At 37.9% G+C, this 26,071-nt stretch overlaps 4 protein-coding genes and 2 pseudogenes across 4 annotated transcripts; 4 read left to right on the top strand and 2 right to left on the bottom strand.

Moving 5' to 3' along the window:
• Window positions 1-365: 365 nt before the first annotated feature.
• On the top strand, window positions 366-1,049 carry LOC149380061 (uncharacterized). Its single transcript, XM_089604098.1, has one exon. It carries the CDS (start codon window positions 366-368, stop codon window positions 1,047-1,049), a length of 684 nt encoding a protein of 227 aa, XP_089460224.1.
• Window positions 1,050-10,620: 9,571 nt separating this feature from the next.
• Window positions 10,621-11,664, top strand: LOC149380060 (dehydration-responsive element-binding protein 1E pseudogene; annotated as a pseudogene).
• Window positions 11,665-13,999: 2,335 nt separating this feature from the next.
• Window positions 14,000-15,315, top strand: LOC149380059 (dehydration-responsive element-binding protein 1E pseudogene; annotated as a pseudogene).
• Window positions 15,316-15,457: 142 nt separating this feature from the next.
• Window positions 15,458-18,346, bottom strand: LOC149380058 (uncharacterized). Its single transcript, XM_089604421.1, has 5 exons — window positions 18,015-18,346; window positions 17,209-17,470; window positions 16,905-17,101; window positions 16,623-16,810; window positions 15,458-16,279 (listed from the first exon to the last, which is right to left on the bottom strand). Exons 1-5 carry the CDS (start codon window positions 18,116-18,118, stop codon window positions 15,993-15,995), a joined length of 1,038 nt encoding a protein of 345 aa, XP_089460547.1. The 5' UTR covers window positions 18,119-18,346; the 3' UTR covers window positions 15,458-15,992.
• Window positions 18,347-19,431: 1,085 nt separating this feature from the next.
• Window positions 19,432-25,560, top strand: ABCB28 (non-intrinsic ABC protein 8). Its single transcript, XM_089604419.1, has 17 exons — window positions 19,432-19,938; window positions 20,028-20,215; window positions 20,372-20,395; window positions 20,471-20,572; window positions 20,860-20,950; window positions 21,148-21,248; window positions 21,365-21,415; window positions 21,500-21,628; window positions 21,943-22,005; window positions 22,087-22,366; window positions 22,482-22,630; window positions 22,718-22,807; window positions 22,889-23,023; window positions 23,096-23,152; window positions 23,243-23,299; window positions 23,561-23,857; window positions 23,957-25,560. Exons 1-16 carry the CDS (start codon window positions 19,518-19,520, stop codon window positions 23,795-23,797), a joined length of 2,175 nt encoding a protein of 724 aa, XP_089460545.1. The 5' UTR covers window positions 19,432-19,517; the 3' UTR covers window positions 23,798-23,857; window positions 23,957-25,560.
• On the bottom strand, window positions 24,242-25,028 carry LOC149380057 (ATP-dependent Clp protease ATP-binding subunit). The gene is made up of 2 exons (XM_089604423.1): window positions 24,594-25,028; window positions 24,242-24,517 (listed from the first exon to the last, which is right to left on the bottom strand). The coding sequence occupies exons 1-2, from the start codon at window positions 25,026-25,028 to the stop codon at window positions 24,242-24,244; spliced, it is 711 nt and encodes a 236-aa protein (XP_089460549.1).
• Window positions 25,561-26,071: the final 511 nt, after the last annotated feature.

Raw genomic sequence — 26,071 nt, 5'->3', positions numbered from 1 at the left:
AACTTTAAAGAAAACAACAGTACCTGGCATTTCGGGAAGCGAAAAACCGGCCAAGAAGCAAGTTGTTCGTGACAAAGTTAAAATGTTATTTTGAAACTATCAAGAAGCAAGTTGTTAACGTTTGAGTTGGGAAACTTGATAAACCAAGCTTAGTGTAGCATGTGATTTGAAAACCAAACCATATTTTGGTTCCTTTAAAGAAACCAAGCATCTGACCACATGAAATGTCCAAATTACCCTTAAATTAATTTTTTTTTTCAAAATCAATTCTTTATGTCTCTGCCTCCCTTTCCCTTCCCTCACGAGTGACTCCCTTCAAAAACATAAAAAAAAAAAAAAACAAAAAAAAACCCTGCTCAGCCCCAATGGGCAAAGGCTCTGTGATCATCTACATAGCTATTGCTCTTCTCATCCTCTTCCTAGTCTCTCGTTCGCCGCAGAAATCCCCCTCCTCTCTCCGCCACCGCCGCCGCCGCCTCCGCCTCCACTCCAGCTTCACCTCCTCCTCCGGCCACCACGCTCCCGCCACATTCGACCCCCTCGTCGCCGGCATCGAGCGCCGCCGCGAGGACCGCCAGTGGGAGCGCGAGTTCTTCGAGCACTCCCACCCGGAATCCGCCGCCAATTCCACCTCCGCCCCCGGCGACGAGGCCCAGCCGGAATGGGACAAGTACGTGGACGCCGAGGATTACCTCAACGACGAAGAGAGGTTCAACGTCACCGGAAGATTGGTTCAGCTTTTCCCGAAGATCGACATTGATCCGGCCGACGGGTTCGTCTCCGAGGACGAGCTCACGGAATGGAATCTTAGGCAAGCTCAGACCGAGGTGATCCACAGAACTAAGAGGGATATGGAGATTCATGATAAGAATCGCGACGAGCTTGTCTCTTTGGCTGAGTATGAGCCTCCAAGTTGGGCCAAACATACTGGTTCGTCCTTTCTTCTCTCTCAGATTCCGAATTCGATTTTGTTTTCTCTTGATTGGGTCAAAGCTAGGTCATACGATTCATGTCTTTGCAACAATGCCTATGCAACAGTCTTGTATTGAATTATTTCTCGATTGAGTGAAGATTTTTAGGTGTCTAGTTGAGATTTAGTTAGCCGTGCCAATGGGGATTTCCTTAGAATAAAATCTTCTGCGCCAGTTAACATTTGGGTTAATTGTTTCTTTTTTCCTTTATAACATAAGACTCAAAACAGACTTAATTATCAATTATTTGCTAAGGTGACTTTTGAGTAAACATCTAATAAATTGTACTTAAGGCTTGTGACAATTAGCTAGAGAAAACAATAGAAGAAGATGCAAGGGAATTTATGACGTACAAAACAGTGTGTTTGATATGTTGAAACAAAAAAATGAAACTTTCTTCTTTCAGATGCCCAATATTCCAATTTATATTTACTTATTATGTACACTTACTTTGGTTCTTATGTTTAGTTTCCTAATTATGACGCGATTAGTTGGAAAAATATATTCTTTTTGTATTTGTTTCTTCAGAGTTTTAATTATTCTATGTTGGATTGTGTAGTTTCGAAGAGAAGGAGCAAGCGGCCCATAAAGCATGATGATTACACTCCGTTGAATTTGGATTGTGTAGGGTTGGAGACTAGTATTTTGGAGGAAATTTGGGTTTGTAATGTTTACTGATAATTACTTTGGTAGTGTGGGAGACTAGTTTTTTGGAGGAATTTTGGGTTTGTAATGTTTACTGAGAACTACTTTGGTAGTGTTGGAGACTAGTTTTTTGGAGGAAATTTGGGTTTGTAATGTTTACTGATATGTCTGAAATGTCTGAAATAAAAAACATAAACTAACTGCAAACTCTGAAATCCATTACAAAAAATAACAGAAAACTCTGAAATGCATTACACAAAAAAAATTGAAACGTCTGAACTCAAACACATAAACTAACTGAAAACTCTGAAATCCATTACAAAAAATAACAGAAAACTCTGAAATCCATTACAAAAAATAATTGAAAACTCTGAAATCCATTACCAAAAAGAACTGAAAACTCTGAAATCCATAATCAAACACAAAACTAAGTGAAAACTCTGAAATCCATTACATAAACTAACTGAAAACTCTGAAATCCATTATCAAAAAGAACTGAAAACTCTGAAATCCATAATCAAACACAAACTAAGTGAAAACTCTGAAATTCATTACATAAACTAACTGAAAACTCTGAAATCTATTACAAAAAAGAACTGAAAACTCTGAAATCCATTACAAAAAAGAACAGAAAACTCTGAAATCCATAATCAAACACAAACTAAGTGAAAACTCTGAAATCCATTACAAAAAATAACTGAAAACTCTGAAATCCATTACAAAAAATAACTGAAGCGTTTGAAATCCATTACAAAAAATAACTGAAAACTCTGAAATCCATTACCAAAAAGAACTGAAAACTCTGAAATCCATAATCAAACACAAACTAAGTGAAAACTCTGAAATCCATTACATAAACTAACTGAAAACTCTGAAATCCATTACCAAAAATAACAGAAAACTCTGAAATCCATTACAAAAAATAACAGAAAACTCTGAAATCCATTACAAAAAATAACTGAAAACTCTGAAATCCATTACAAAAAATAACTGAAGCGTTTGAAATCCATTACAAAAAATAACTGAAAACTCTGAAATCTATTACCAAAAATAACTGAAAACTCTGAAATCCATAATCAAACACAAACTAAGTGAAAACTCTGAAATCCATTACATAAACTAACTGAAAACTCTGAAATCCATTACCAAAAATAACTGAAAACTCTGAAATCCATAATCAAACACAAACTAAGTGAAAACTCTGAAATCCATTACATAAACTAACTGAAAACTCTGAAATCCATTACCAAAAATAACAGAAACCTCTGAAATCCATTACAAAAAATAACAGAAAACTCTGAAATCCATTACAAAAAATAACTGAAAACTCTGAAATCCATTACCAAAAAGAAATGAAAACTCTGAAACTACACAATCCAACATAAGAACCGCTTGCTCCTTCTTTATGGGCCGCTTGCTCCTTCTCTTCGAAACTACACAATCCAACATAGAATAATTAAAACTCTAAAGAAACAAATACAAAAAGAATATATTTTTCCAACTAATCGCGTCATAATTAGGAAACTAAACATAAGAACCAAAGTAAGTGTACATAATAAGTAAATATAAATTGGAATATTGGGCATCTGAAAGAAGAAAGTTTCATTTTTTTGTTTCAACATATCAAACACACTGTTTTGTACGTCATAAATTCCCTTGCATCTTCTTCTATTGTTTTCTCTAGCTAATTGTCACAAGCCTTAAGTGCAATTTATTAGATGTTTACTCAAAAGTCACCTTAGCAAATAATTGATAATTAAGTCTGTTTTGAGTCTTATGTTATAAAGGAAAAAAGAAACAATTAACCCAAATGTTAACTGGCGTAGAAGATTCTATTCTAAGGAAATCCCCATTGGCACGGCTAACTAAATCTCAACTAGACACCTAAAAATCTTCACTCAATCGAGAAATAATTCAATACAAGACTGTTGCATAGGCATTGTTGCAAAGACATGAATCGTATGACCTAGCTTTGACCCAATCAAGAGAAAACAAAATCGAATTCGGAATCTGAGAGAGAAGAAAGGACGAACCAGTATGTTTGGCCCAACTTGGAGGCTCATACTCAGCCAAAGAGACAAGCTCGTCGCGATTCTTATCATGAATCTTCATATCCCTCTTAGTTCTGTGGATCACCTCGGTCTGAGCCTGCCTGAGATTCCATTCCGTGAGCTCGTCCTCGGAGACGAACCCGTCGGCCGGATCAATGTCGATCTTCGGGAAAAGCTGAACCAATCTTCCGATGACGTTGAACCTCTCTTCGTCGTTGAGGTAATCCTCGGCGTCCACGTACTTGTCCCATTCCGGCTGGGCCTCGTCGCCGGGGGCGGAGGTGGAATTGGCGGCGGATTCCGGGTGGGAGTGCTCGAAGAACTCGCGCTCCCACTGGCGTTACTGGCGGCGGCGCTCGATGCCGGCGACGAGGGGGTCGAATGTGGCGGGAGCGTGGTGGCCGAAGGAGGAGGTGAAGTTGGAGTGGAGGCGGAGGCGGCGGTGGCGGTGGCGGAGAGAGGAGGGGGATTTCTGCGGCGAACGAGAGACTAGGAAGAGGATGAGAAGAGCAATAGCTATGTAGATGATCACAGAGCCTTTGCCCATTGGGGCTGAGCAGGGTTTTTTTTTGTTTTTTTTTTTTTTTATGTTTTTGAAGGGAGTCACTCGTGAGGGAAGGGAAAGGGAGGCAGAGACATAAAGAATTGATTTTGAAAAAAAAAATTAATTTAAGGATAATTTGGACATTTCATGTGGTCAGATGCTTGGTTTCTTTAAAGGAACCAAAATATGGTTTGGTTTTCAAATCACATGCTACACTAAGCTTGGTTTATCAAGTTTCCCTTTGAGTTTGTCAGGACTCAAATAAAGCAGAATTATTCTGTTGATTTATCGAGGATTTTTAGCTTCGGATGTTATCATTTTTGTGGGCGTTAAATTTTATTGACAAAAGATAAAACAAAAGACCATTTTGCATTGATGTGTTAAGTGAATGTGATTTATTTTTAATGAGTATTAATATTTAAGAAAGGATATATATCTCAAATTTGGAGTGCCGTTTATGGAGATTTTTGTGGGAAAAGGTCGGTAAGTTAAAGAATAAGAAAAAAAAAACTATAATTAAAGATGGACATAAATTAGCAGTGGAAATACTGAAATATCACTCATCATAGGCGAATAAAATTACAGTGGAAGAAAGATATATATATATATATATATATATATATATATATATATATATATAGCTAAAAAAATGATGGAAATAATCGTTAGCAAAGAAAAGTGTGGTCTAAAGCTAACAAAGCACTAGATTATTACAATCTTAATTACCATATAAAGAGGGGACAAGAAAATTATCATAAGTTTAAGCGCTTTGACTGGGTAAGATATTTCCTTAAAAGCTAAAAATTCTGTCGGATTATATATAATGGAAATTTCCAGTCAGATTCATGAATTCATGTGTTTTAAGAACACTGTTCAAAAAGCGGCTCCTATATTATAATATGTATTATAATATGTATAAACGAAAGGAGCACATCAAGAGAAAGCTTATGTCTAAAACACCCATACCTATAAAAGTACGGAAAGTTTGATTTTACTGAGTGAGATATTTATTATCAACATATATTTAACAGTTTTAAAAATACCGATTAAAATCGAAGGATATACTGATTATTCTCAACGTAAATATTTTGATCGATTAATTTATTAAAATACAACAAAAAATAACACGAGGAGAACGATGATACAAATTAAAGCAATCGTTGCTTTCGTTTAAACAAAAGCATAACTTTGATTTCAATGTTTATATAAGCAAAACAAGTTAATTATCAAACGATTAACAAAAACTAATTATACATTCAAGATTAGACCATCTTTGATACCATTATCGCTAATTTTTTGCTTTTGTTTTTATATTATTTTTATATCGAAAAGTGAGTTTCATCTACCGATACCAAGAGATACTGCCCATATTTTAAAATTTTTTGAGCTTATATTTCTTCTTTTTAATATACATACAAATCATACGATAGTGGAGTTTGATTTTTTTTGTTTTTCTAATTGGAAGATGCTTTAATAAATTTCCCAATGGGGATGGTTGATGTTGCATCCGTGTATGTACAATTATAGTATAGTAGGGTTTCCAGGTACGGATAAACAAATATATAGCTTTCTAGTTTTAGTCTTTAGAGAGAAATATAATAATAAAAAGACGAACTAAGAAGATGATGATGACGAAGAAAGAAGTTTCGAGAGACATTTTATTATAATATGTCACAAGTGGTCATTAAAAGTACAGTCCAATTGACCGGAATTCGCAGCGAAATCAGCCTTTCTACACCGTAGTTTTTTTTTTTTTTTTTTTTTTTTTTTTTTTTTTTGTGTGTGTGTATTTTATAAGTAAAATAAAGAGGGACACGAATTATAATCATGCCACTTCAAATTTTTGGATTTAAGATTGCGAAATACACAACATTATAAATAATTTGTAATCCGTAGTCAAATACATCTAAATTAACTTTGGATTTAGAAAAAGAAGAGGGTTGCTATTAATTTTGTATTAAATTCGATCTGTTGGCAATACTTGCCACTGGTACAAAAACCTGTGACAAAATCTATTCCGTCATGAAAAGTGTGTTGTATCTTTTTACTTTCAATGACGGTTTTTTACTTCCGTCGTGAAAAACGGGAGTTTCCACGATGAGAATGAGCCCAGTTCGAAAATATAACACTTTTGTTGTATTTCGTCACGATGATAATATGTTTCTTCACAATGAAATTTGGTTTCCATGACAGGAATATTTTCCGTCGTGGAAAACGTGTGGTTTTTAATGATTTCGTCGTGACGCAAAAAATTTACGACGGAAAGTGTTTTCACGACGTAAATTATCCTCCTCGTGGTAGAAGCTTGGTTAATAATGACTTCGTCGTGACATTTAAATTTCATGTCGTGACGCAAAGTAATTTGATGATGGAAAATATTTCTTTTGTTGTAAAAGATAAATAAAAAATAACGTTTCCCTTGCGTTCTTTCGTGACGAGTATTTTTCACGTCGCGACGATAAATTATTTATAGTCTTGTCGTGACGAGAAATTCCGCGTTACGACGAAATAAATTTAAAACAGTTTAATTACAATCTCGCCGCGACATGATTAGGTAGGGAGACCAGGCATTTCTAGGATTCATTTACACCGCGACGATGTTTATTCCACTCGCTGCAATCTCATGTTGCATCATGTATACCAAAAAAAAAAAAAACGAAACAACAAGTCTAAACGAGATATAATATACTGCAGTTGCCGGTTAATATGTCTTTAATTCTAAGGAAACTTGTTCTTATACGACAACAAACGAAACTATTGAATCCCAAAATGAAAAAACTAAAAAAAAAAAAAACAGTTCTTTCCACCAGTGTATATATATATATATATATATATATATCTCTTTGATTTTATTTTGGTGAAGAGTACCTTTGAATTTTGATATATTACAATCACAATTGCTATAAAAAGTTTACGATAAAGGGAAAAAAATAATTTGTTTCTTATCATGTAAATACATAGGATGAACCTTTTATCACACATTATTTAGTTGTGCTGTAGGTGAGCTACTTTTATAGATTGGCATTTTGACCTGAAAAATGATTTGTTCGGTATATTATATAAATTTCATCCATTGTTGCCATGACCATTATGTAGGGCTACCATTATATATATATACATCAAAGTTGGGAAACATGGGCCTTAAAACCTAATATTTAAGCACTTAGAGACCTACATCCATTTAATCCAGACTACTTTCTCTTTCAATAAATCTGGAAACAGTTCAATTATTTGAACCAAAAAGGACTTTCTCTTCCAAGTACTATACGCATGAGCTTGAGTTGACTGAGTCATATGAATATATTTTATATCCCATAAAAAGATTCTTCGATATCATGAGAAGTTAATGCAAGATTCATGAGAAGCAAGGGAAAAAAAAATTACTAATTACGAAAAATAATTAGCGCATGTGTAAAAACTATATGCCGTCGTATATATATAAAAAATTTCCAGGGAATCAAAGTTGAATCAAGAGACAGTCAGTCTTTTTGTTCTTTCTGACATATATGGCTTTGCGATTGCCTGATCTGAATTCACTTCCAACCCAACCAATTACTTACGCGTATTCGATTACCAAAATAGGAAAGCTGTAATATTAATAGAGTTTATCTGTTTTGCATACGTGGCACGTAGAAGGCTCTAGAGGAGGTGGATTTGTGGGCCGTGGGACCCACTTTGATAGAAAGGAAGAGAATATTGATATGGCCACTAAATATCTAGTCAAATAATTCATTAAAAAATTTGTATCTTGAAAATCTATACTAGGACCCACGTGAAAATTCGCGATTTAGTTTTTGTTTTGCTTAATTTTTTTTTTATTTTGTCGTCTTGCGGAAAAGAACCATACGACTGACTCCACGCGTTACCGCGGAAACCAAAAACGTGTTTCCTTTGTGACGTTAACCACTAAAAGTCGGTTAATCCGTTAATTTTTCCCATATGCCATATCTTCCTCTTACTCGTAGCTGTATTGTACAACTTTCAGATATTTTACTTACAAATTCGAGTTGATAGGTCCATAATTTCCGGTCCATATATACCTTATACCATCTCCAGGGGAGATGCACAAAACTAACTAATTTGGGTTGTCCATTACAAGTCATTATTTGGGCCCACGAATTTTTTTTTTTTTTTTTCAGATAAAAACATCACAATTTTTCGTCTCAAAACCAATTTATAATACTCTCTTTATTTCTTCTATATGGGATCGTTTTTTTTCCTAAAAAAATTAACTAACAAGAAAAAGACGTAAAAGTAAACGAATAAAGAAAAAAGCAAATTATAAATTACGACCACGGTGAACAATTTTTTTAGTCCATATTGATCCAAAAGAATTAACATATCTGATATTATCTTTCTCAAGAGATGTATGTGTGAAAACCCATCCCATACCCAAGAGCGGAGTTAGAATTTGTAGCCAGAGAAGGTAAATTTTATTAAATTCTTTTTCTTCTAAATTTTTTAAGGGGCATGTAAAAAAATATTGAGAGTATGTAAAAATTATATAATTTAGTACAAAAAATATAAAAATATTAAGATAACAAATTCAATTTTTTTAAAATTTAGAAGTAATATCATCATTCTATAATTTAATTCCCAACATAACTAAAGAGTTATTGTGAAACAAAAAATTTGAGAAGTGATTTTAGCAATAAAAACATAAGGATTACCACAAACAAACCCGGCACAACACAACGGACAGCGGCGTGCGTGGTGGACGTGGGCTTGCCTAAGCCCTTGGTCCTCTACAAAACTTTGTCACCCTTGGGAACTGAAACCATTTTGAAAAAAATTGTTATATAAGCTCACACATTTATTCATTCACACTCCACGTTGGACTCTTGTATTTCACTTGTTTCATACAACTAATGTATTTATAAAATTAATGTTTTTTAAGCATACTTAAAGTATCAATTTATCATTTATTATAGCTCCAATTTTAACAAACTAATAATCGATATTACACCCATTTTCCCCCAGAAATAATAATATGCTGAAATTAAACAATTTTATTGAGTTGACCCCACTCGAATATTTGCCAAAAATCAGCAACTCACATTATAATAATGTACATGTAACATAAATAATAATGTACTATTTTTCATCCATGTTCTCCACTTTATTCCAACATATAGAGCATAAAGCTAAGACATGATAATTTTTGTACATGTAATAGACATTATAAATTAAAAAACGAGCATATGTTGTTTTGTGAGATTGAACATAAAAGGAGGTAGATCTAGAGGTGCCTAACGCTTTTTGTTTTTACTAATTATATTGACTATCATACGTGATTCGATCTAGGGTTGGACATCATAATAGCCGCATGTGAGATTAATAACGACGAAGTCCTCAATTTTGGTCGTCTTTGAAAAGTAATTTTCGACATTCGTCACTTAAAAAAGAAAAAAAATAGTGAGCTAGATGGGCGCAAAAATATGTTTGATAGACGCGCTCTATGATGATCAATATCAGTTCTATTATTGAATGTGAGGTGGAGGTCTAAATATTGTCTTTAAACTTCACGTTGGTGATGAGGACTTGGTGCAGATGACTGCTGGTCCATACGCGGGACTTGATTATGACTCATCATGAATTTAAGATTTGTGTGTCTGATGACCTCCCATGTCATGGACCTCAGCCGAGGAATTCTCATGACGCGGACCTTTCTTTGCTTCGAACTTGGCTCTGCGACCGAGTAGCTTGACTTTGTGAGCCGGACTCGGGGTCTTCAATTTTTGGCTTGGATCTTGATTTTGATCCTTTATAGTTATTTTTTAAATGGGGGTACTCTTGTTTTGGGAAGGAAAAATGACGCTATGTAACAGAATGTAGAGAAGGAAAAGAAAATAGATATGAGAAAGAATTGGGGAGAAGAATGGGGTGATAAAACATACATGTTTCCTCGTACATTAACAAAATGATGAATAAGTAAAGAAAAGCTAGTGCGAACAAATAAAAGAAACGATTGAGACGGACACTTGACCGAACGAGCGATAGATATTTAAACTTCAGTCCTATCAAGTAACCATTCACACAAAAATAATAAATAAATCAATAAACAAGTATGTGGCCCAAAAAATATCAATGAGATTGAAATGGTCAAATAGTAAGACACGTGTCAAAAGCCCACTACTAAAATTGTAATCCAGTTGGCTGGCTGGGCCAATGAGCTCCAACTGGCAAGGAGTCTAGAAGAGAAGAGGAAAGTATAATTGCCATTTGTAGTACTAAGCCACATATAATATACTAATATAATAATAATAATAATAAAAAACTATGGTGGAAAGCGATTGACAAATGTAATTCCCCGTATCACAGCCTGGCTTCTTATCATCACTCCCATATCTCACTTCACCTCGCTCATACATATATATATATATACCCACTAAATATCCGAAGTAAATCAACAAACAAAACGAACTTATTATTCAAAACCTCACCTCTTACTTCTTCACTGTACTTCTACAACTACAAACGAAAATACCCAAAACCGCATGGATCACTTTGACTATCTCGATCACGATCATAACCAGGCGTGGGAGTTCGAGTCGCCGTCGTCGTCGGAGGGTTGCCGGAGAATTACGTTCTCCGACGAGGAGGTGAACCTGGCGGCGAGCAACCCTAAGAAGAAAGCAGGGAGGAAGAAGTTCAGGGAGACTCGCCACCCGGTGTACCGAGGAGTTCGCCGGAGGGACTCCGGGAAATGGGTCTGCGAGGTCAGAGAGCCCAACAAGAAGACGAGAATCTGGCTGGGGACGTTTCAGACGGCGGAGATGGCGGCCAGGGCTCACGACGTCGCCGCCATAGCGCTCCGGGGAAGGTCGGCGTGCCTCAACTTCGCCGACTCCGCCTGGAGCCTCCCCTCCCCGGCCTCCTCCGACGCCAAGGATATTCAGAGGGCCGCTTCCGAGGCCGCCGAGGCCTTCCGGCCGCCGGAGGTGGCGGCGAGGGAGAGAAGAGGCGGCTCCGGCGACGGAGCTTGGCCGGAGGACGGGGGTTTGGAGGAGTTCGGTGTGCCGGAGGAGGTGATGCTCGCCAACATGGCGGAGGGGATGCTCATCCCTCCGCCGCCGCAGTACGGAACGGAGGTCGATTATTACCGCAGCGATGACGTGGTCGACGCTTATGCTGACGTGGCGTTGTGGAGCTACGCGACGCTTTAGTCCTCGTCTGGGTCCCACTCTTTCTTCATCTTTTGTTATTATTATAGTTATTTTATAAATCAGGTTTGTGTTGACGTGTAAATATCGGGGGCGTTTTTTTTTTTTTTTGGTTTTCTTCTTTTTGGCTTTGGTTCCGTGCTTGTAATATTTTTAGGCAATGTACGGAAGCGAGTGCAATAAAACTAGTATGGTGAGAATCAGATGATGTAAGCGTAACGGACTAACGGTGGGAATAATAAAAAGGCAAAGCTAAATAAAGCATGGAAAGATAGTACTTTGGGGATTCACTACTTATCATACGATTCTTATCTAAGTCCAAAAGAAAAAAAAAGAGATTAGCTCAACTGTTCAAGTCACTGGGTTGGAATAAACACAAAGTCTAACAAGTCTAAAGAAAGAGTATACTTCGATTTCAAACGAATTCACTCTAATTTACATGGAATCATTTCATATTTGAAAACAATAAGACTTCGTAAATTTCTAAAAGATCAGTTTTTTTTTCCTTACAAATCAGGTGACATGTGCTAGGCACGTGAGAAGTCTGTGAAATAAATTGACGGAATGACTAATTTTGTTAAGTCGTATCAACTTAATAGCATGATTTTACTTCTAAAAAAAGTTTAAAGCCTCAATCAACGCAAAAGGTTAGGGACCATTTGACCCAAAAATTCTTATATACATTAAAAACCCTTTGATGACCCACACATCGAGGATTTGCCTGCTCTGTAGTCTGAACGAACCTACCACACCCACATAGCGAGAAGCTTGAAGAAGATAAGCTTTAAAAATTTACGAACCCGATTATGATTGAGAGTGGTTTGACTCAATTGGTAAACATGTTTAGATGGGCTTACAATGCTTGATTGGGCATATAAAATGAGCTTCATAAAAAAAAAATCCTATATCCACTTTGTGTGTCTTTTTCTATATCCTCCACCCTATTTTCAGTGATGACAAAAGATCTGGTTATGTGCATGTCGATACATACTTTCATGTTAATACAAGCCTATCATGGACAATTCATAGTACTAGCCTAGAAATAAATACACTCGAACCGAAAATCCTGCCCCGAAATATAACCTTTGAAGCAACCACGCGACTATACACATTCAAGACCCATTAGCATGTAATATAGGCAATGGAACATTATTCCAACAGACTCGACTCTTATCTAACTCATTAAAAATATATTTTAGGATAGGTAAGCTTTATTTCTAAAATTATTCATCAAAATTCTACATTAAGACATAGTGATCAAACTGAAAGACAATATGATGTTAAGATGGATAGTTTATTTTAAGATGTATGGTGAGGACATGCGAATAGAACATAATTACGCGTATAGCCAATTTGGAGTTGGGCTCGTAAGCCACATCTAGCCCTAGTTTGGATGATGGAAATCAGGCACAATGATCATTATGTGAATTCAAAAACAAAAAATTAGGTAATTAGCCAATTAAAACGTTTAGGATTGCTATATAGTCAATGTTTTGTAAATTTTAAGTAAATAGTCATAAAGATGACGTGACATTCCTGGTTTCCCATTTCATTGAAATAAAAAGGTGAGATATTTACGTAAATTTACACGTGTAAATACATAGACGTATCTATTTACTTAAGATTTACGAAACGTTGACTATATAGCAATGTGAAACTGTAAATATGATTATATACTTAATAGACCCATTCAAATCCCTTCTCTATTTTTCTGTTTTCTCTCTTCACACTATAGTCGAGATGAAAAAGTAACACGCCTAATATTTCAACCAGACTAATATTGAGCGCATTGGAGCACGCATGAGCCCAATATCTCATTATCATTGTTTTTTTAATTGATTTTGAGGATTAGACCTACTCTTGGAGGGAAGGAAAAGTTGGACTCGAGAAATTGATTATTTACTAAAAACACGTGTGATATACATATAAGGACTACAGCCTTGTCGAACTAGGTGCTCGATCTTGAGTGTTGATCTAAAAAAAAAAGTTAATATAAAAAAAAAATCACATATGTGGAGGATTTTTTTTTAGCTTGTAGCAGGAAGAAATTGTATTACATTTGAGATAGGTTTGAGAGAGAGGAATGGAAATAAGATTATGGAGGAACACTTGTCTCCTCGTACAATGACACAAGTCTCTAAATAAGTAAGAGAAGTAGAAGTTAGGAAATCAAAGAAGCCATTGATGGTGACCCTTAGCAGAACGAGAGAGAGAGAGAGATTCAAATTCCAAAATTTCCGATCCAAGTATGGAAAGTATTAAGACACTTCACACCCATGATAGCGAATAGATATGTGATTGAAAAGGTCAAACAGTTGCGAACATGTCAAAAGCCCACAACTATAACCTTAACTTGAAAACCCAGTTGTCTAGATGGGCCAATAAAGCACCAGCTGGCAAAGAAGTAGTACCTTTTCCTAATAGTAGAACCGAGTAAAAAAAATGATTATTAATAATAAAATTTGGTGGAAAGCGTGTGCCAAATACAAGATTCCCCGTATCACAGCCTGGCTCTTATTGTCTTTGTCTCACTCACTCCCATATCTTACACTTTACCTAAACTTCCTTAACACCACTTTCCCTCACATATAAATACAAATATAAACACGAAATATATTTGTACACAAGTATCCCAACGAACAAAACTAACTCACTTTCACTACTATATATAGTAATAGTACCACACTCACACGTACTACACTAAACATGGATCCCTTTGATTATCTCGACCACCAAAACCTGCAGGCGTGGGAGTTGGGCTCGCCGTCGTCGTCGGAGGGTGGCCGGAGGATGACATTCTCCGACGAGGAGTTGAACCTGGCGGCGAGCAACCCGAAGAAGAGAGCGGGGAGGAAGAAGTTCAAGGAGACTCGCCACCCGGTGTACCGCGGAGTTCGCCGGAGGGACTCCGGGAAATGGGTCTGCGAGGTCAGAGAGCCCAACAAGAAGACGAGAATCTGGCTGGGGACGTTTCAGACGGCGGAGATGGCGGCCAGGGCTCACGACGTCGCCGCCTTAGCGCTCCGGGGAAGGTCGGCGTGCCTCAACTTCGCCGACTCCGCCTGGAGCCTCCCCGTCCCGGCCTCCTCCGACGCCAAGGACATTCAGAGGGCCGCTTCCGAGGCCGCCGAGGCCTTCCGGCCGCCGGAGGATGGAGGAGGAGGCTCCGGCGGCGGCGACGGAGCTTGGCCGGAGGACGCGGGTTTGGAGGAGTTCGGCGTGCCGGAGGAGGTGATGCTCGCCAACATGGCGGAGGGGATGCTCATCCCTCCGCCGCCGCCGCCGCCGCAGTCCGTCGACTACTACGGCAATGACGTGGTCGACGCTTACGCTGACGTGGCGTTGTGGAACTACTCGGGTTAGCTTCGGGTCTGTGGGTCCCACTTTTCGTCGGCGCATGCTGACGTGTCAGACGTGCTCATGACGTGTAAAAGTGCGTGTGTGTGTTTGCGTTTTTTGCTTTTGGTTCCGTACTCGTGTGGGGTTTATTTTAGGGCAGTGTACGGAAGCGAATGCTATAAACTAGTATGGTGAGAGAGAGTGAGGATTAGATGATATAAAAGGCAAAGGTGGGCATGGAAAGAGAGTAATGTGGGAATAGGCGAAAGGTCATTCACTTCTTCTCTTATCCCAGTACCCCCCGAGAAAAAGTAAAGTAGAGAAGAAGAAAAAATAAAAGATGAAATAAGTCGTATGATAAGAATTGAGACGGTTTAGTGTTTATATTTAAACCTCTCACTTCTATCTGTATATGTATGTATGTTTGTACGTAATGGATATTGGTCCACTGCGTAATTATGTAAACTACCTTTGTTCAAAGGAAGTGTGTGTGTGTTTTATTTTATTTTTTTGAGCAGTGAGAATTGATAGTTTAGTATGAAAGATTTCTTTTAAAACCCACTCTATAATTATATGAGTGTGTGCCCGATTCTTCTTCTTCATCTTTTTTTTTTTTTTTTTGGAGAAATTGACCTTCCAAGTCTAAAACATATAATGCACTAATTAATCTGGGCTGAATTGGAAAGTCAAGAGCAGAGTTGAGCAGAAGTATCAGTAATGTATATAATATCGTGTCTATACCAAATCACAATGTAACAAGTTAAGCAAAGTGTAAAGCGTTAAAGCTCAACTTTTCCTCGAGCACCAAAAAATACCCCATCTAAAGAGGGAAAAAAAAACAGGTTGCAAAAGATTGATGATTTTACTTTCCATCGTCAAACTCATTAGAGCCCTCATTCTTGATCATTGAAGTTTAATCAGCAAATCATGGCATTTATACCAAAACATAATTTCTGCATAAGAGAACAAATTTAAAAATGCTGACAATCACTTCGCATAAAAATTTACAGAATAATATAAGTACTGTTATTCTTACATAAAGCATAGTACATCTATTCAGAAGAAAAAAAAAAAAAAAACCCAAAACAGAAAAGTAACAACACTAAAATGGAAAGCAGCAAATATAAAAAAAAATATATATTCCGGAAACAATCGGCCAGCAAACCGAGCGATAAACACGGAAGAAAATCAAGGGCAAACCCATCACGATGGGTAGAGAAGAGATCTACGCACACATGAGGGCAAAAACGAACAAAGTCCGGGTCGGGGAAGTTCGCGCTTACTTGGCTTTCTTCATGAGAGTCGTCGTTCTGAACTCGGTGTCGTCTCTCACAAAGCTCCACCACAGGAAAGTCAACGGGATCGTGGTTGCGTGCCAGATGGCGTGAGCGTCGACGAACCCTCGGTACGGCGGGAAATCGTAGACCTCGAGGAGCATCGCGACCCCACCGCCGAAAGCGACGGCCCAGAGCTTCCAGCGGGACGGGTGGCGGCTGATTTTAGCCCACACGGCCCAGATGAGAAGCTGAGCAATGTTCATACCCGTGCACACCTTCGTGTTCAAACCTGCACAAAAAGTTAATGAATGAGCCTAGGTATGGACACACAATGTGCTGGCTTATAAAAAGCGACCATCAAACCGAAAAACAATCAAGAACAAGCAGACCCTTCGATCTAACTCGATAAAGTATTTAAGGTATATATAAACCATTGCCTCGCCATGTGTATGTTTATAAACATGATCTTCTGCCATACTTAGGACCATCAAATTCAACCTTGGCTTTCAATAGGGTGTTAAACTAGATTGACTCATTTTTTTACTTTATTATGCAAAGAGAATTGCGCAAATAAAAACACAAGTACGAGTGGTCGAGGTTTTTTTTTTTCCTTTAATAAAAGAAATGTGTACCGTGATCGAGAAAGTAGAAGTTGAGGTACAAGATGTGGGTGAATAAAAAAGCAGCGAGCGGAGCAGAAACCATGACCCTGGCAGCTTCGTCCTTCACATTGAAAGCTCGTATGATCGATAAAATGAGTGAACATCCAATAAGTGCCACAGAAGAAGATAAATCCAGCTTCTCGGTTAATTCCACGTCTCTGCAAAAAGTGTATAAGATAAACACCCAGATGATTGCAAGTACCAAACTTTCCTAACAAGAAACAATGAAGCTATTCCAAATGAAAATCATACCGGCTATGAAAAACAGCGCTCCAGAACCACGCATTCATCGACAAGATTGCATATATATGCCACAGACCAGTATACTCGTAGTACGGTTTCTTATTCGAACTCAAAGGCAACTTGTAGTATGCGAGGATGAAAAACGATATCCAGCCATGGAATTGCATGGCCAGATTGAGAGCAGAGAGAGCAACGGTCACCGGTTCCTATCAACAACAAATCACTCTTTTCAGATAGCCATGTCACACCACACGAGCGCATAAGAACAAGCATAAATCCAAGATTCTCAGCTATATTTTTTACACTGTTTGACCTGTATCCCGTAAACTCTCTGAAACGGCCATTTTCCATGGTACTTGACGGGCTTATCACCAAGCTCCTTTCTCTGTTCTTCCCTGGCTAGCATGCAGTGGTGTCGGCAATCGCTTTGGCAATCCCATTGCTTCCACCGCAAGTAAAGCGGTTCTTGCATATACCACGGCCCATCAATGGGCTTCCCATCCGACGAGAATTTACAGTGTTGAAAGCATCTCTCGCCAACACACCCAGATTTTTCACACTGCTCAACACAAGACCTGAAAAAACCGATATAAGATAATTTTTTTATTTACTTTTATCCATCGCTAGTTGATAACCGAAATCCGATTTAAAAAATAATCAGTTCATTTTTTATTTTGTTCTGTTAAAAAAAATATTTCCAAAAAGAATTCAGCTCTTCTACTGATTTATACCTTTTGATGTCCTCTTAAGATTCTTTAGCTTAACAGATTCCGTTCAATCTTTCAAACAGATTTTTTTTCTTCCCAAAAACTATAGCCATAGATACGACAGAAGTCACTAAATAAGTAAGTCAAATTCGATCCCGTACTTAAAGTCTATGCAAACCCAAAGCTGATGAATATATGCTAAAAAAGCAAGATTAAGACGAGTGTAATAACTTCTCCAAAAATTAACCAAATCGAAATTAAATTTCAATCATATGAATGAGTTCACCTTCGAATAATAATTACAAATTTGTTTTACTACTAATAAATCCAAATCGATAGCCAAACCTCACACAAAAATAAAAAAAGAAAGTGACAAAAAATAAAACTATAATCAATAATTGAAACTACTGACTTGTACAAGGGATCGGCTTCGCCGGCGGTGGTGGCGACGACGGCGAGAGGAGAAGCGAAGGCGGCGAGAAGCAATAAGAAGAGAATCCGACGGAGCAGAGGCATCGCGGCTTACGGAATCGACGGCCAGGGAATGAGGAATGGATATGTGAGGGTCTACGGAAACTTAAGATTGGGTTCCATGGAATAGAATAGAATAGAACAGAACGAGTGGACTCGGAAGAGGAGAGTGAGTTGAGGAATGGACGAGTCGTGTGGTTCACCAGGTGATGACGCGTGGACGTTCTCTCTACTTCGCTCGCCCCCACTACTTTGCCTTCTTTAGTTTTTTTTTTTTTTTTACTTTAAAGATATGAAATTTCTCCAATATATTATTTTGATTTGGGTTAGGTCAGGACTCAATATGGAAATTTTTTTTCTTATTTAAATGTAAGTTGTGACGAATAATTAATATTTTAATTATTTGATGGAATAAATATTAATACTTTTGTGAAAAAAACCCAATGTTCTTCGTAGGGGTGTTTCTAATCGATAAATTAATATAATTGGATGAAAATATTTGTGAGTAAATGTAAACAAAATTAATTCATTTATATTTATAAGAATACAAATAATTTTTGTATGGTAACCTTTTTTTTTATTAATTATTATAACTTAAAACTAAACAAAAAGAAGAAAATAAGAAAACAGGCAACATTTCTCAATGTTTACATGTATGTATAATAATACTAAAAAAACGAATACGAAAATAATAAACGTAAAATCTCTATTGAGAGAATAAACGTAAAATGAAAAAAAAAAAAAAGGATAAATATTAGTCTTGCAAGTTGACGGCATTTAATATACGAAGAAAAAAAATTATCTTCTATAATCATATGAAAATAAGTTTTTTCACTCTAATCTTTTTTGAAAGTCTAATCACTATTGGATAATTTCTCAAGAAATTTTTTTATGTATGTTTACATGTATGTATAATTTTATTAATAATAAAAAAAATTAAAAAATAATTTATATTAAGGGAATATATATATATATATATATATATATATAAAATGATAAAAATAATAAATATTAGTCTTACAAGTTGACAAAATTTAATATATATAAAAAAAAACATTAGTTATCCTGTATCCGCGAAAACAATTTAAAAGAAAAAAAAACACTTCAAAAACATCACTGGAAAAATAAATAAGTGTGAGTTGATGAAGTTATCTCCTGCACTTCCCATCACTGTGAATCTCCACTCTTTCAATAGACTAGTTACTGACTTCATATTGGTTATGATAATGATCTTTAACTTCCAAAACCATAAGGATATGTGGTCCAATTCCAACAAATAGTGACATTTATGTTATTATTCGTACTTAACCAAAAAAGAAAGGAAAAAAAAGCAAAGACATTTCAGCCTCATATTATATTCCTAAATAAACAAAGGGTAAATAAATAAATATTTTGATTGGCCTATCATTCCCGGATAGTTATTATTACGTCACCACCACCAGCGATGGGCTCCTCCGCCGTCGCCGCCGCCGTCGCCACAACTCTCTTCACTTTTCAACCAACTCCGATTCGCCGCCGTCGTATCCTCTCAACCAAACACTCTCTCCGACTCCCTAAAATTCGCACCCAAACGACCCCCCTTTTCCCGCCATTTCCCCGCTTCCAAACACCCCCCAAACCCAAACCCAAACCCAGCACCACAAGCGCATTCGCTTACGTGTCCGGTCCGGCCTCTGACCCGATCGTCTCCGAACCGGACCCGAATCCACAGACAGATTCGGACTCGGATCCTCCGCCGCCGTCCGCCGCCGTGAGCTCGGGGCTTCTGTGGCGACTTCTGTCGAGGCACAAGCTCAGACTCGCTCTCTGCGCCGCGGCTCTCGTCGGCGGCACTACGTGCACTCTCTCCATGCCTATTTTCTCAGGTAACGAAGCCAAATTCCGGTTTCGATTTCACTGTTTGATTCCTCGGAAGGTCAAGCTGTGAAATTCTCTCTCTCTCTCTCTTGGCCAGGGCGCTTCTTCGAGGTACTGATCGGCGCGAGGCCGGAGCCTCTGTGGCGGTTACTGAGCAAAGTCGGGGTTCTGTACGCATTGGAGCCGATTTTCACTGTCATATTCGTCGTCAACATGAACACTGTTTGGGAGAAAGTCATGTCGACGCTCAGAGCTCAGATTTTCGGGAGGGTTTTGATTCAGAAGGTGATTGGACTGGTCACTTGGTAGTTGGTAGTGCTTATTTTACTTTATAATATGACTGTGCTTCCACTTGTACATGAAACGATCAGTCTTTTACAAATCTGGTCTCTTATTTTCTTAGCAGTACTTGACATTGATTTTGATTTTTCCGAATTGCAGGTTGAATTTTTCGACCGGTATAAGGTACGCCCAAAGACTTGACGTTCTTCAGGGGATTAAGGATGATCCAAAAAATTACCGAATTCTATCTTTGTTTAGGTTGGTGAACTCACGGGTCTATTGACGTCCGATTTGGGTTCCCTTAAAGACGTTGTGAGTGAAAATGTGTCAAGGGACCGTGGATTCCGAGCACTTTCCGAGGCAAGAAACTCTACAATAAGGACGAGTGAGCTTTACCTTGCCTACATTTGAGCATCAACATAGATTCGATTTTCTTGGGTTAGACTCAGATTCCACAAGTCGGACCAATGTTCACTGATTGTTGTTTGGGATTTTAGTCATTAAGAAATACTAGTTCATGGCTTCATGCATACCAAATGAATTATCTGAAATCAAGCTGTCTTCTGGAAAAAAAAAATTCCACGCCGCTGCATTTTTCGGTCTGATCATTCAGTGATCATCGCTTCTTGCTTTCTTTGTGCTAATAGGTCGTTGGGACAGTTTGCATACTCTTTACTTTGGCTCCTCAACTTGCACCGATTCTAGGCGTGCTAATACTGGCTGTGTCAATTTCAGTTGGTAAGTGTTTTTATCTTTGGATAATTTTTGAGTCGCTACAATTGGGAAATTTTCAATTTCACGTGCAGGCTTAGTAGAAAGAAATTACCTGTAACTTTGTGTGCAATCTGGATGAAGGCTCCAATATAAGTTGATTGCGTTTTATTTTGTTTCTTGATTCATGGTTTCATACCTGTTTCTGACAATACTTTCCCTAGCCATATACAAGCGATCAACTGTGCCCGTTTTTAAAGCTCATGGATTGGCACAAGCAGCCATATCCGATTGTGTGTCAGAAACATTTTCTGCTATTCGTACTGTAAGTTTATTAAGACAGATTATTGCATCTTGTCATTCTGAGCGGAACCTTTCAAGTTCGATCTTGTATTCAACAGCTGATGATTGAAACAGTGGTATTTTTTTTTTTCAATGTAGGTTAGATCATTTGGTGGTGAGAAGCGCCAAATGCTAATGTTCGGTCGCCAGGTAAGAGAGAATAAACTGGTTTGTGTATACAGAAATGTGCATTTCTTTCAGTGCGTGTCTCATTGATAGCATCAAGTTTTGCAGGTTCTTTCTTTCCAAGGCAGTGGAATAAAGCTTGGAACTTTTAAATCTATCAACGAGTCCTTGACTAGAGTTGCTGTTTATATATCTCTGCTCTCTTTGTATTGCCTTGGAGGGAGCAAAGTGAAGGCGGTACTGTAACCCAACTCTTCCAAACTACTTTTGATTTTAATAACCCTCATATAGAATCACCTTTTCATTAATTTACTTACTGTTTCTGCATTAGTGATTAAAAAAAATTAAAAAAATTAAAAAAAACAGGCGAGGACAGTATGTATACCTATATCTGCCTTCCAAAATATGATATATTGGTGAAAGCACTGGACATTCTATTAGCTATATATTATTAAGCTTCAAAATTTAAGTTTGAGACCCAAGAAATTGCAGATTCAGGCAATATGGGGATTTTTTTTACGTTGGTCATTTGTTTCATCATGTGCTTGCAGGGCGAACTCTCAGTAGGAATTGTGGCTTCTTTTATTGGATATACTTTCACACTGACATTTGCTGTGAGTTGTTGTTTCAGCTATATAAAATTTCTATGGACCGCATTTTATTTGCTGTTAAATTATAATGCGTTTTTGTGTCAGGTTCAAGGACTTGTCAACTCATTTGGAGATCTCCGGGGAACTTTTGCAGCTGTTGAGAGGATTAACTCTGTGTTGTCCGGGGTAGATATTGATGAATCCCTGGCTTACGGTCTGGAAAGACAAATGTCCCAAACTAAATTGCTCGACGAGAACCAGGAACTTTTCCTTGTCGATAGTTCCAATGAGAAAAACAAGTCCGTGAACGCACATTACATGTCAAATCTCAAATCGGCTATTAATATCAATCGCTTGGCTAGGTCTGGGGATATTTGTCTTGAAGGTATTTGTCTTATTTGGGACACTCAAACTCCCTAATCATCAATTTACCTCATGAAAATACGTATACGTTGGCTTCTTTTTTTTATAATCTAAATCAACGATATCGTGCATTGCAGATGTTTATTTTTCTTACCCTTTGAGACCCGACGTGGAAATTCTAAGAGGTCTGAACTTAACTCTGAAGTTCGGAACCGTAACGGCTCTTGTGGGGTCAAGTGGCGCAGGAAAGAGCACAGTAGTTCAACTTTTGGCGCGCTTCTATGAGGCAATTTTTTAATTCAACATACCGGTTTGAAATACAAGTTTATATATATGCTTACTATGATCGTGATATGTATAATTTGCACTGCAGCCAAACCATGGGCGTATTACAGTCTCTGGGGAAGATATTCGAACATTTGATAAGACTGAATGGGCACGCATTGTCTCTATAGTGAATCAAGTACTTTTTCTTATCCCCGCTATGTCTCAAATGCGTACTCTCTCTTGATATTGACTTTTTGGTATTTGCTCTTCTCAACAGGATCCAGTTCTTTTCTCAGTATCTGTCGGAGAAAATATTGCTTACGGGCTTCCAGATGAAAACATTTCCAGGGATGATGTGATAAAAGCAGCAAAAGCCGCAAACGCTCACGATTTCATAATTTCTTTGCCACAGGTTCGAAAGCTTTGACGTGTGCATTATTTCATTATAATTCCTATTCACCGAGTATTTTTTCTACTGTCGTAGGGTTATGACACACTAGTTGGTGAGCGTGGAGGCCTTCTTAGTGGAGGCCAGAGACAGGTATGGGACTTGATACACAATATCCAAACGAGACTTCAATTTTTTGACAATTTATTACTCTCTTTTTTTCTTTACATTCCCGTTTTGCAGAGAATCGCTATTGCGAGAGCCCTGCTCAAGAATGCACCCATTTTGATACTCGACGAGGCAAGTATACTATATATATATATATATATATATATATATATATATATATATTCAACTCCAAGGGATTGCTCTAGTAGGGCAATTCTTGGGACCTTATCAGTCCCCGGTTTGATTCCCCAGGATAAGCAATCGGGGCCACTGGGGTAGTCTCCCGGTCGATAATGCCAGGGCCTCGTGGATTTAGTCGGGTTTATAATATTTATTTACCTCCAAGTGGTCAATATTGAATTCGGTTCACTGATATAAATGTGACCGGTACAGGCAACAAGTGCATTGGATACGGTGAGCGAGAGGCTGGTTCAGGGTGCTCTGAATCACCTGATGAAGGGCAGGACGACACTGGTCATTGCACATCGATTGAGCACCGTCCAAAACGCCCATCAGATTGCGCTTTGTTCCGATGGGAAGATCACAGAACTCGGAACACATTCCGAGTTACTGGCCAAGAGGGGTCAATATGCTTCACTTGTTGGCAGTCAAAGGCTGGCGTTCGAGTGATGTCCAAGCTTTCTACAAAAACCCAATTGCTTTTAAAACCCCATTAAATTTGGCATACATGTGAGATACACGAATCGATTCCTTAAATCTCTGTGTTCCGTAATTCCCTTGAAATCGGGCTACGACTTTAACTTTCGTATTTCGCTTTGCTATACACAGGTACAGTCAGTAACGCAACTTCAAATCGCAAGCGAAGGCTGTGGCAGCCACTGAATTTGTGGTTCGAGTTCAAATGAATGAAACGGTCGTCATTTGTAATTGCTTTACATTGCTTATAAAGCCACATATGCCAGTATACATACAATTGGTCAATCATTTGCCTTCCAATTTCTTTTCCATCTTGTTTCCCGGCTATAAAAAACCGAACAGTTGATTGTTGTTGAGAGGCAATTTAACTTCCCCTTTGACCCATAACTAATGTTATATACACATGTTGTAGTAGGTCTAAGAGGATTCGGAGAAGGTGATAACGGCATTGAGATTGGCAAGGCATTCAGTGGGAAGTCCGAGGAATGAATTCATGAGGAAATCAGCAATGGGATCAACAATTGCCACTCCCACTAATCTGCAATTTCCTTGTCCGTCCAATCTCTCTCCTTTTCCGCTTCTCATCTTCCCCACCGACTCCTCCGAAGTCAACACAGTCGCCACCGCCAGAGCCGGAGCCTTGTACAGCGAGCCCACTGAAAACCAAAACTTGGCCTGAAATTCAAGCTCAACCTACACAAACCTATACATTATCACGGGTGCGTTTAATCTCGAAAGGCATTACAAAATGGTCTGTCGTTACACGTACTTTGCCGGAGCTTCGATTGATGTTCCCTCTGAAGATTTCAGGCTCGATCCTGATCTTCAGAAACGGCGGCAAAGGCAGGCCCAAGAACTTAGTTGTCGAGCTCGTCAACGGTGGAATAAACAGCGTGCCGATGTCAAAGGACACGAAAACTTCGTCGCTCGAGTCGCTTTCCGTGGCTTTCGAAGCAGACCCGGTTCCGTTCCCGCCTTCTGCATTGTACTCAAAGTCTGGATATCTGGCGATTCCGAGCTTGCAATCACTCAAAGACTTGAACTTGACACTGTAAACCTCAGATTTCAGCTGCTGGGTTCGAGTGTTCTGGCTCTTTGAAGCTGAAGAGAAGGCTGTGATTTTGGGGAAAAGCTTTCGTCTTTTTGTCGAGAGTTTGCAGAGGGTTAGAGGGTTTGATGAGGGGTTTAATAGCTTAGACCCCATTTTGTGACAGCCTGTTACTGAAACTTTTCAAAACGAGATTTTTAGAGCATAGAAAAATGGGTATCTGAAGCAGAGTTGTGATGAGAAGAGAATATTGCAACATTCCACGCCAAAGCATGTGTGGCTGTGGTCTGTTTTCAAGTTCAAAACCTTATCTTTTTGGACTATCTGTGGAAATTGTGTCATTTCAAACACGGAAGTGATCGTCAGCATGGAAAATCTAAGGTTGTTCCTATTCGAAGGTTTTGAAAATGATTGGTCCGAATTACTTGTCCACACAAACAAATTTGCGGCGGTGAAATCAAAGAGCTTGAAAAAGCCTGAGATGTTATCCTTATATTTATTTATTTATTTTCTTCGTAAGTTCTATAAATAGTTTAGCCGAGTCCACATCAAATTTAGCCAAGTTGAGCCAAAAACAAGTTCGGATCAGTATGTATGAAACTTTATTTATTTGTTTTTACTTTTTACCTGGAACGATATGTATGAACTTAAACCTGATGATTTAATATTAGTGGGTTCACAGTCCTCATTATTACATGTCACCAGTGCTATATAAATATCTCTAAAGGTGTCAAATAAACATGCCACCGAGGACTACACATGTATAATAATTGTCCATTCCATTTAACAAAATTAAATGTTTATTTTTAACTAAAATCGAGGTTGGTAAAAATTAACAATCTAGCCACAAATCTTTTTTTTCAAGATATGTATATATATATTTCGTTATCTATTAAGAAATCTAAAACAACACAAATGGTTCCAGTTTTTCTCATCGATCATTGCCAATAGGCGTAATTTGGGTTGTTATTCTTTCAGACCTTATTATGGCATATTAACTATGGTGTACACAAAGTCTTTTGCTTCGTCTCCTCTACTTGTGCACCTTATCAAATGGATAACTTGATATTTCATATATTTTATATGCTTATAAAAGTATTTAACGGGTGTTGAATGTTCTTTATACAATTTTAAGACAATCATAAATACATCACACGTATGAATATAAATTGTAATAATCATCCCACCCCATTAGTTGC

Source organism: Urtica dioica, chromosome 12 (assembly GCF_054948205.1).
Source record: "Urtica dioica subsp. dioica isolate 48M chromosome 12, U.dioica_male_clone48M_v1_H2, whole genome shotgun sequence".
In the NCBI taxonomy this organism is placed as follows: domain Eukaryota; kingdom Viridiplantae; phylum Streptophyta; class Magnoliopsida; order Rosales; family Urticaceae; genus Urtica; species Urtica dioica.
This window is presented reverse-complemented; position numbering and strand designations above follow the sequence as displayed.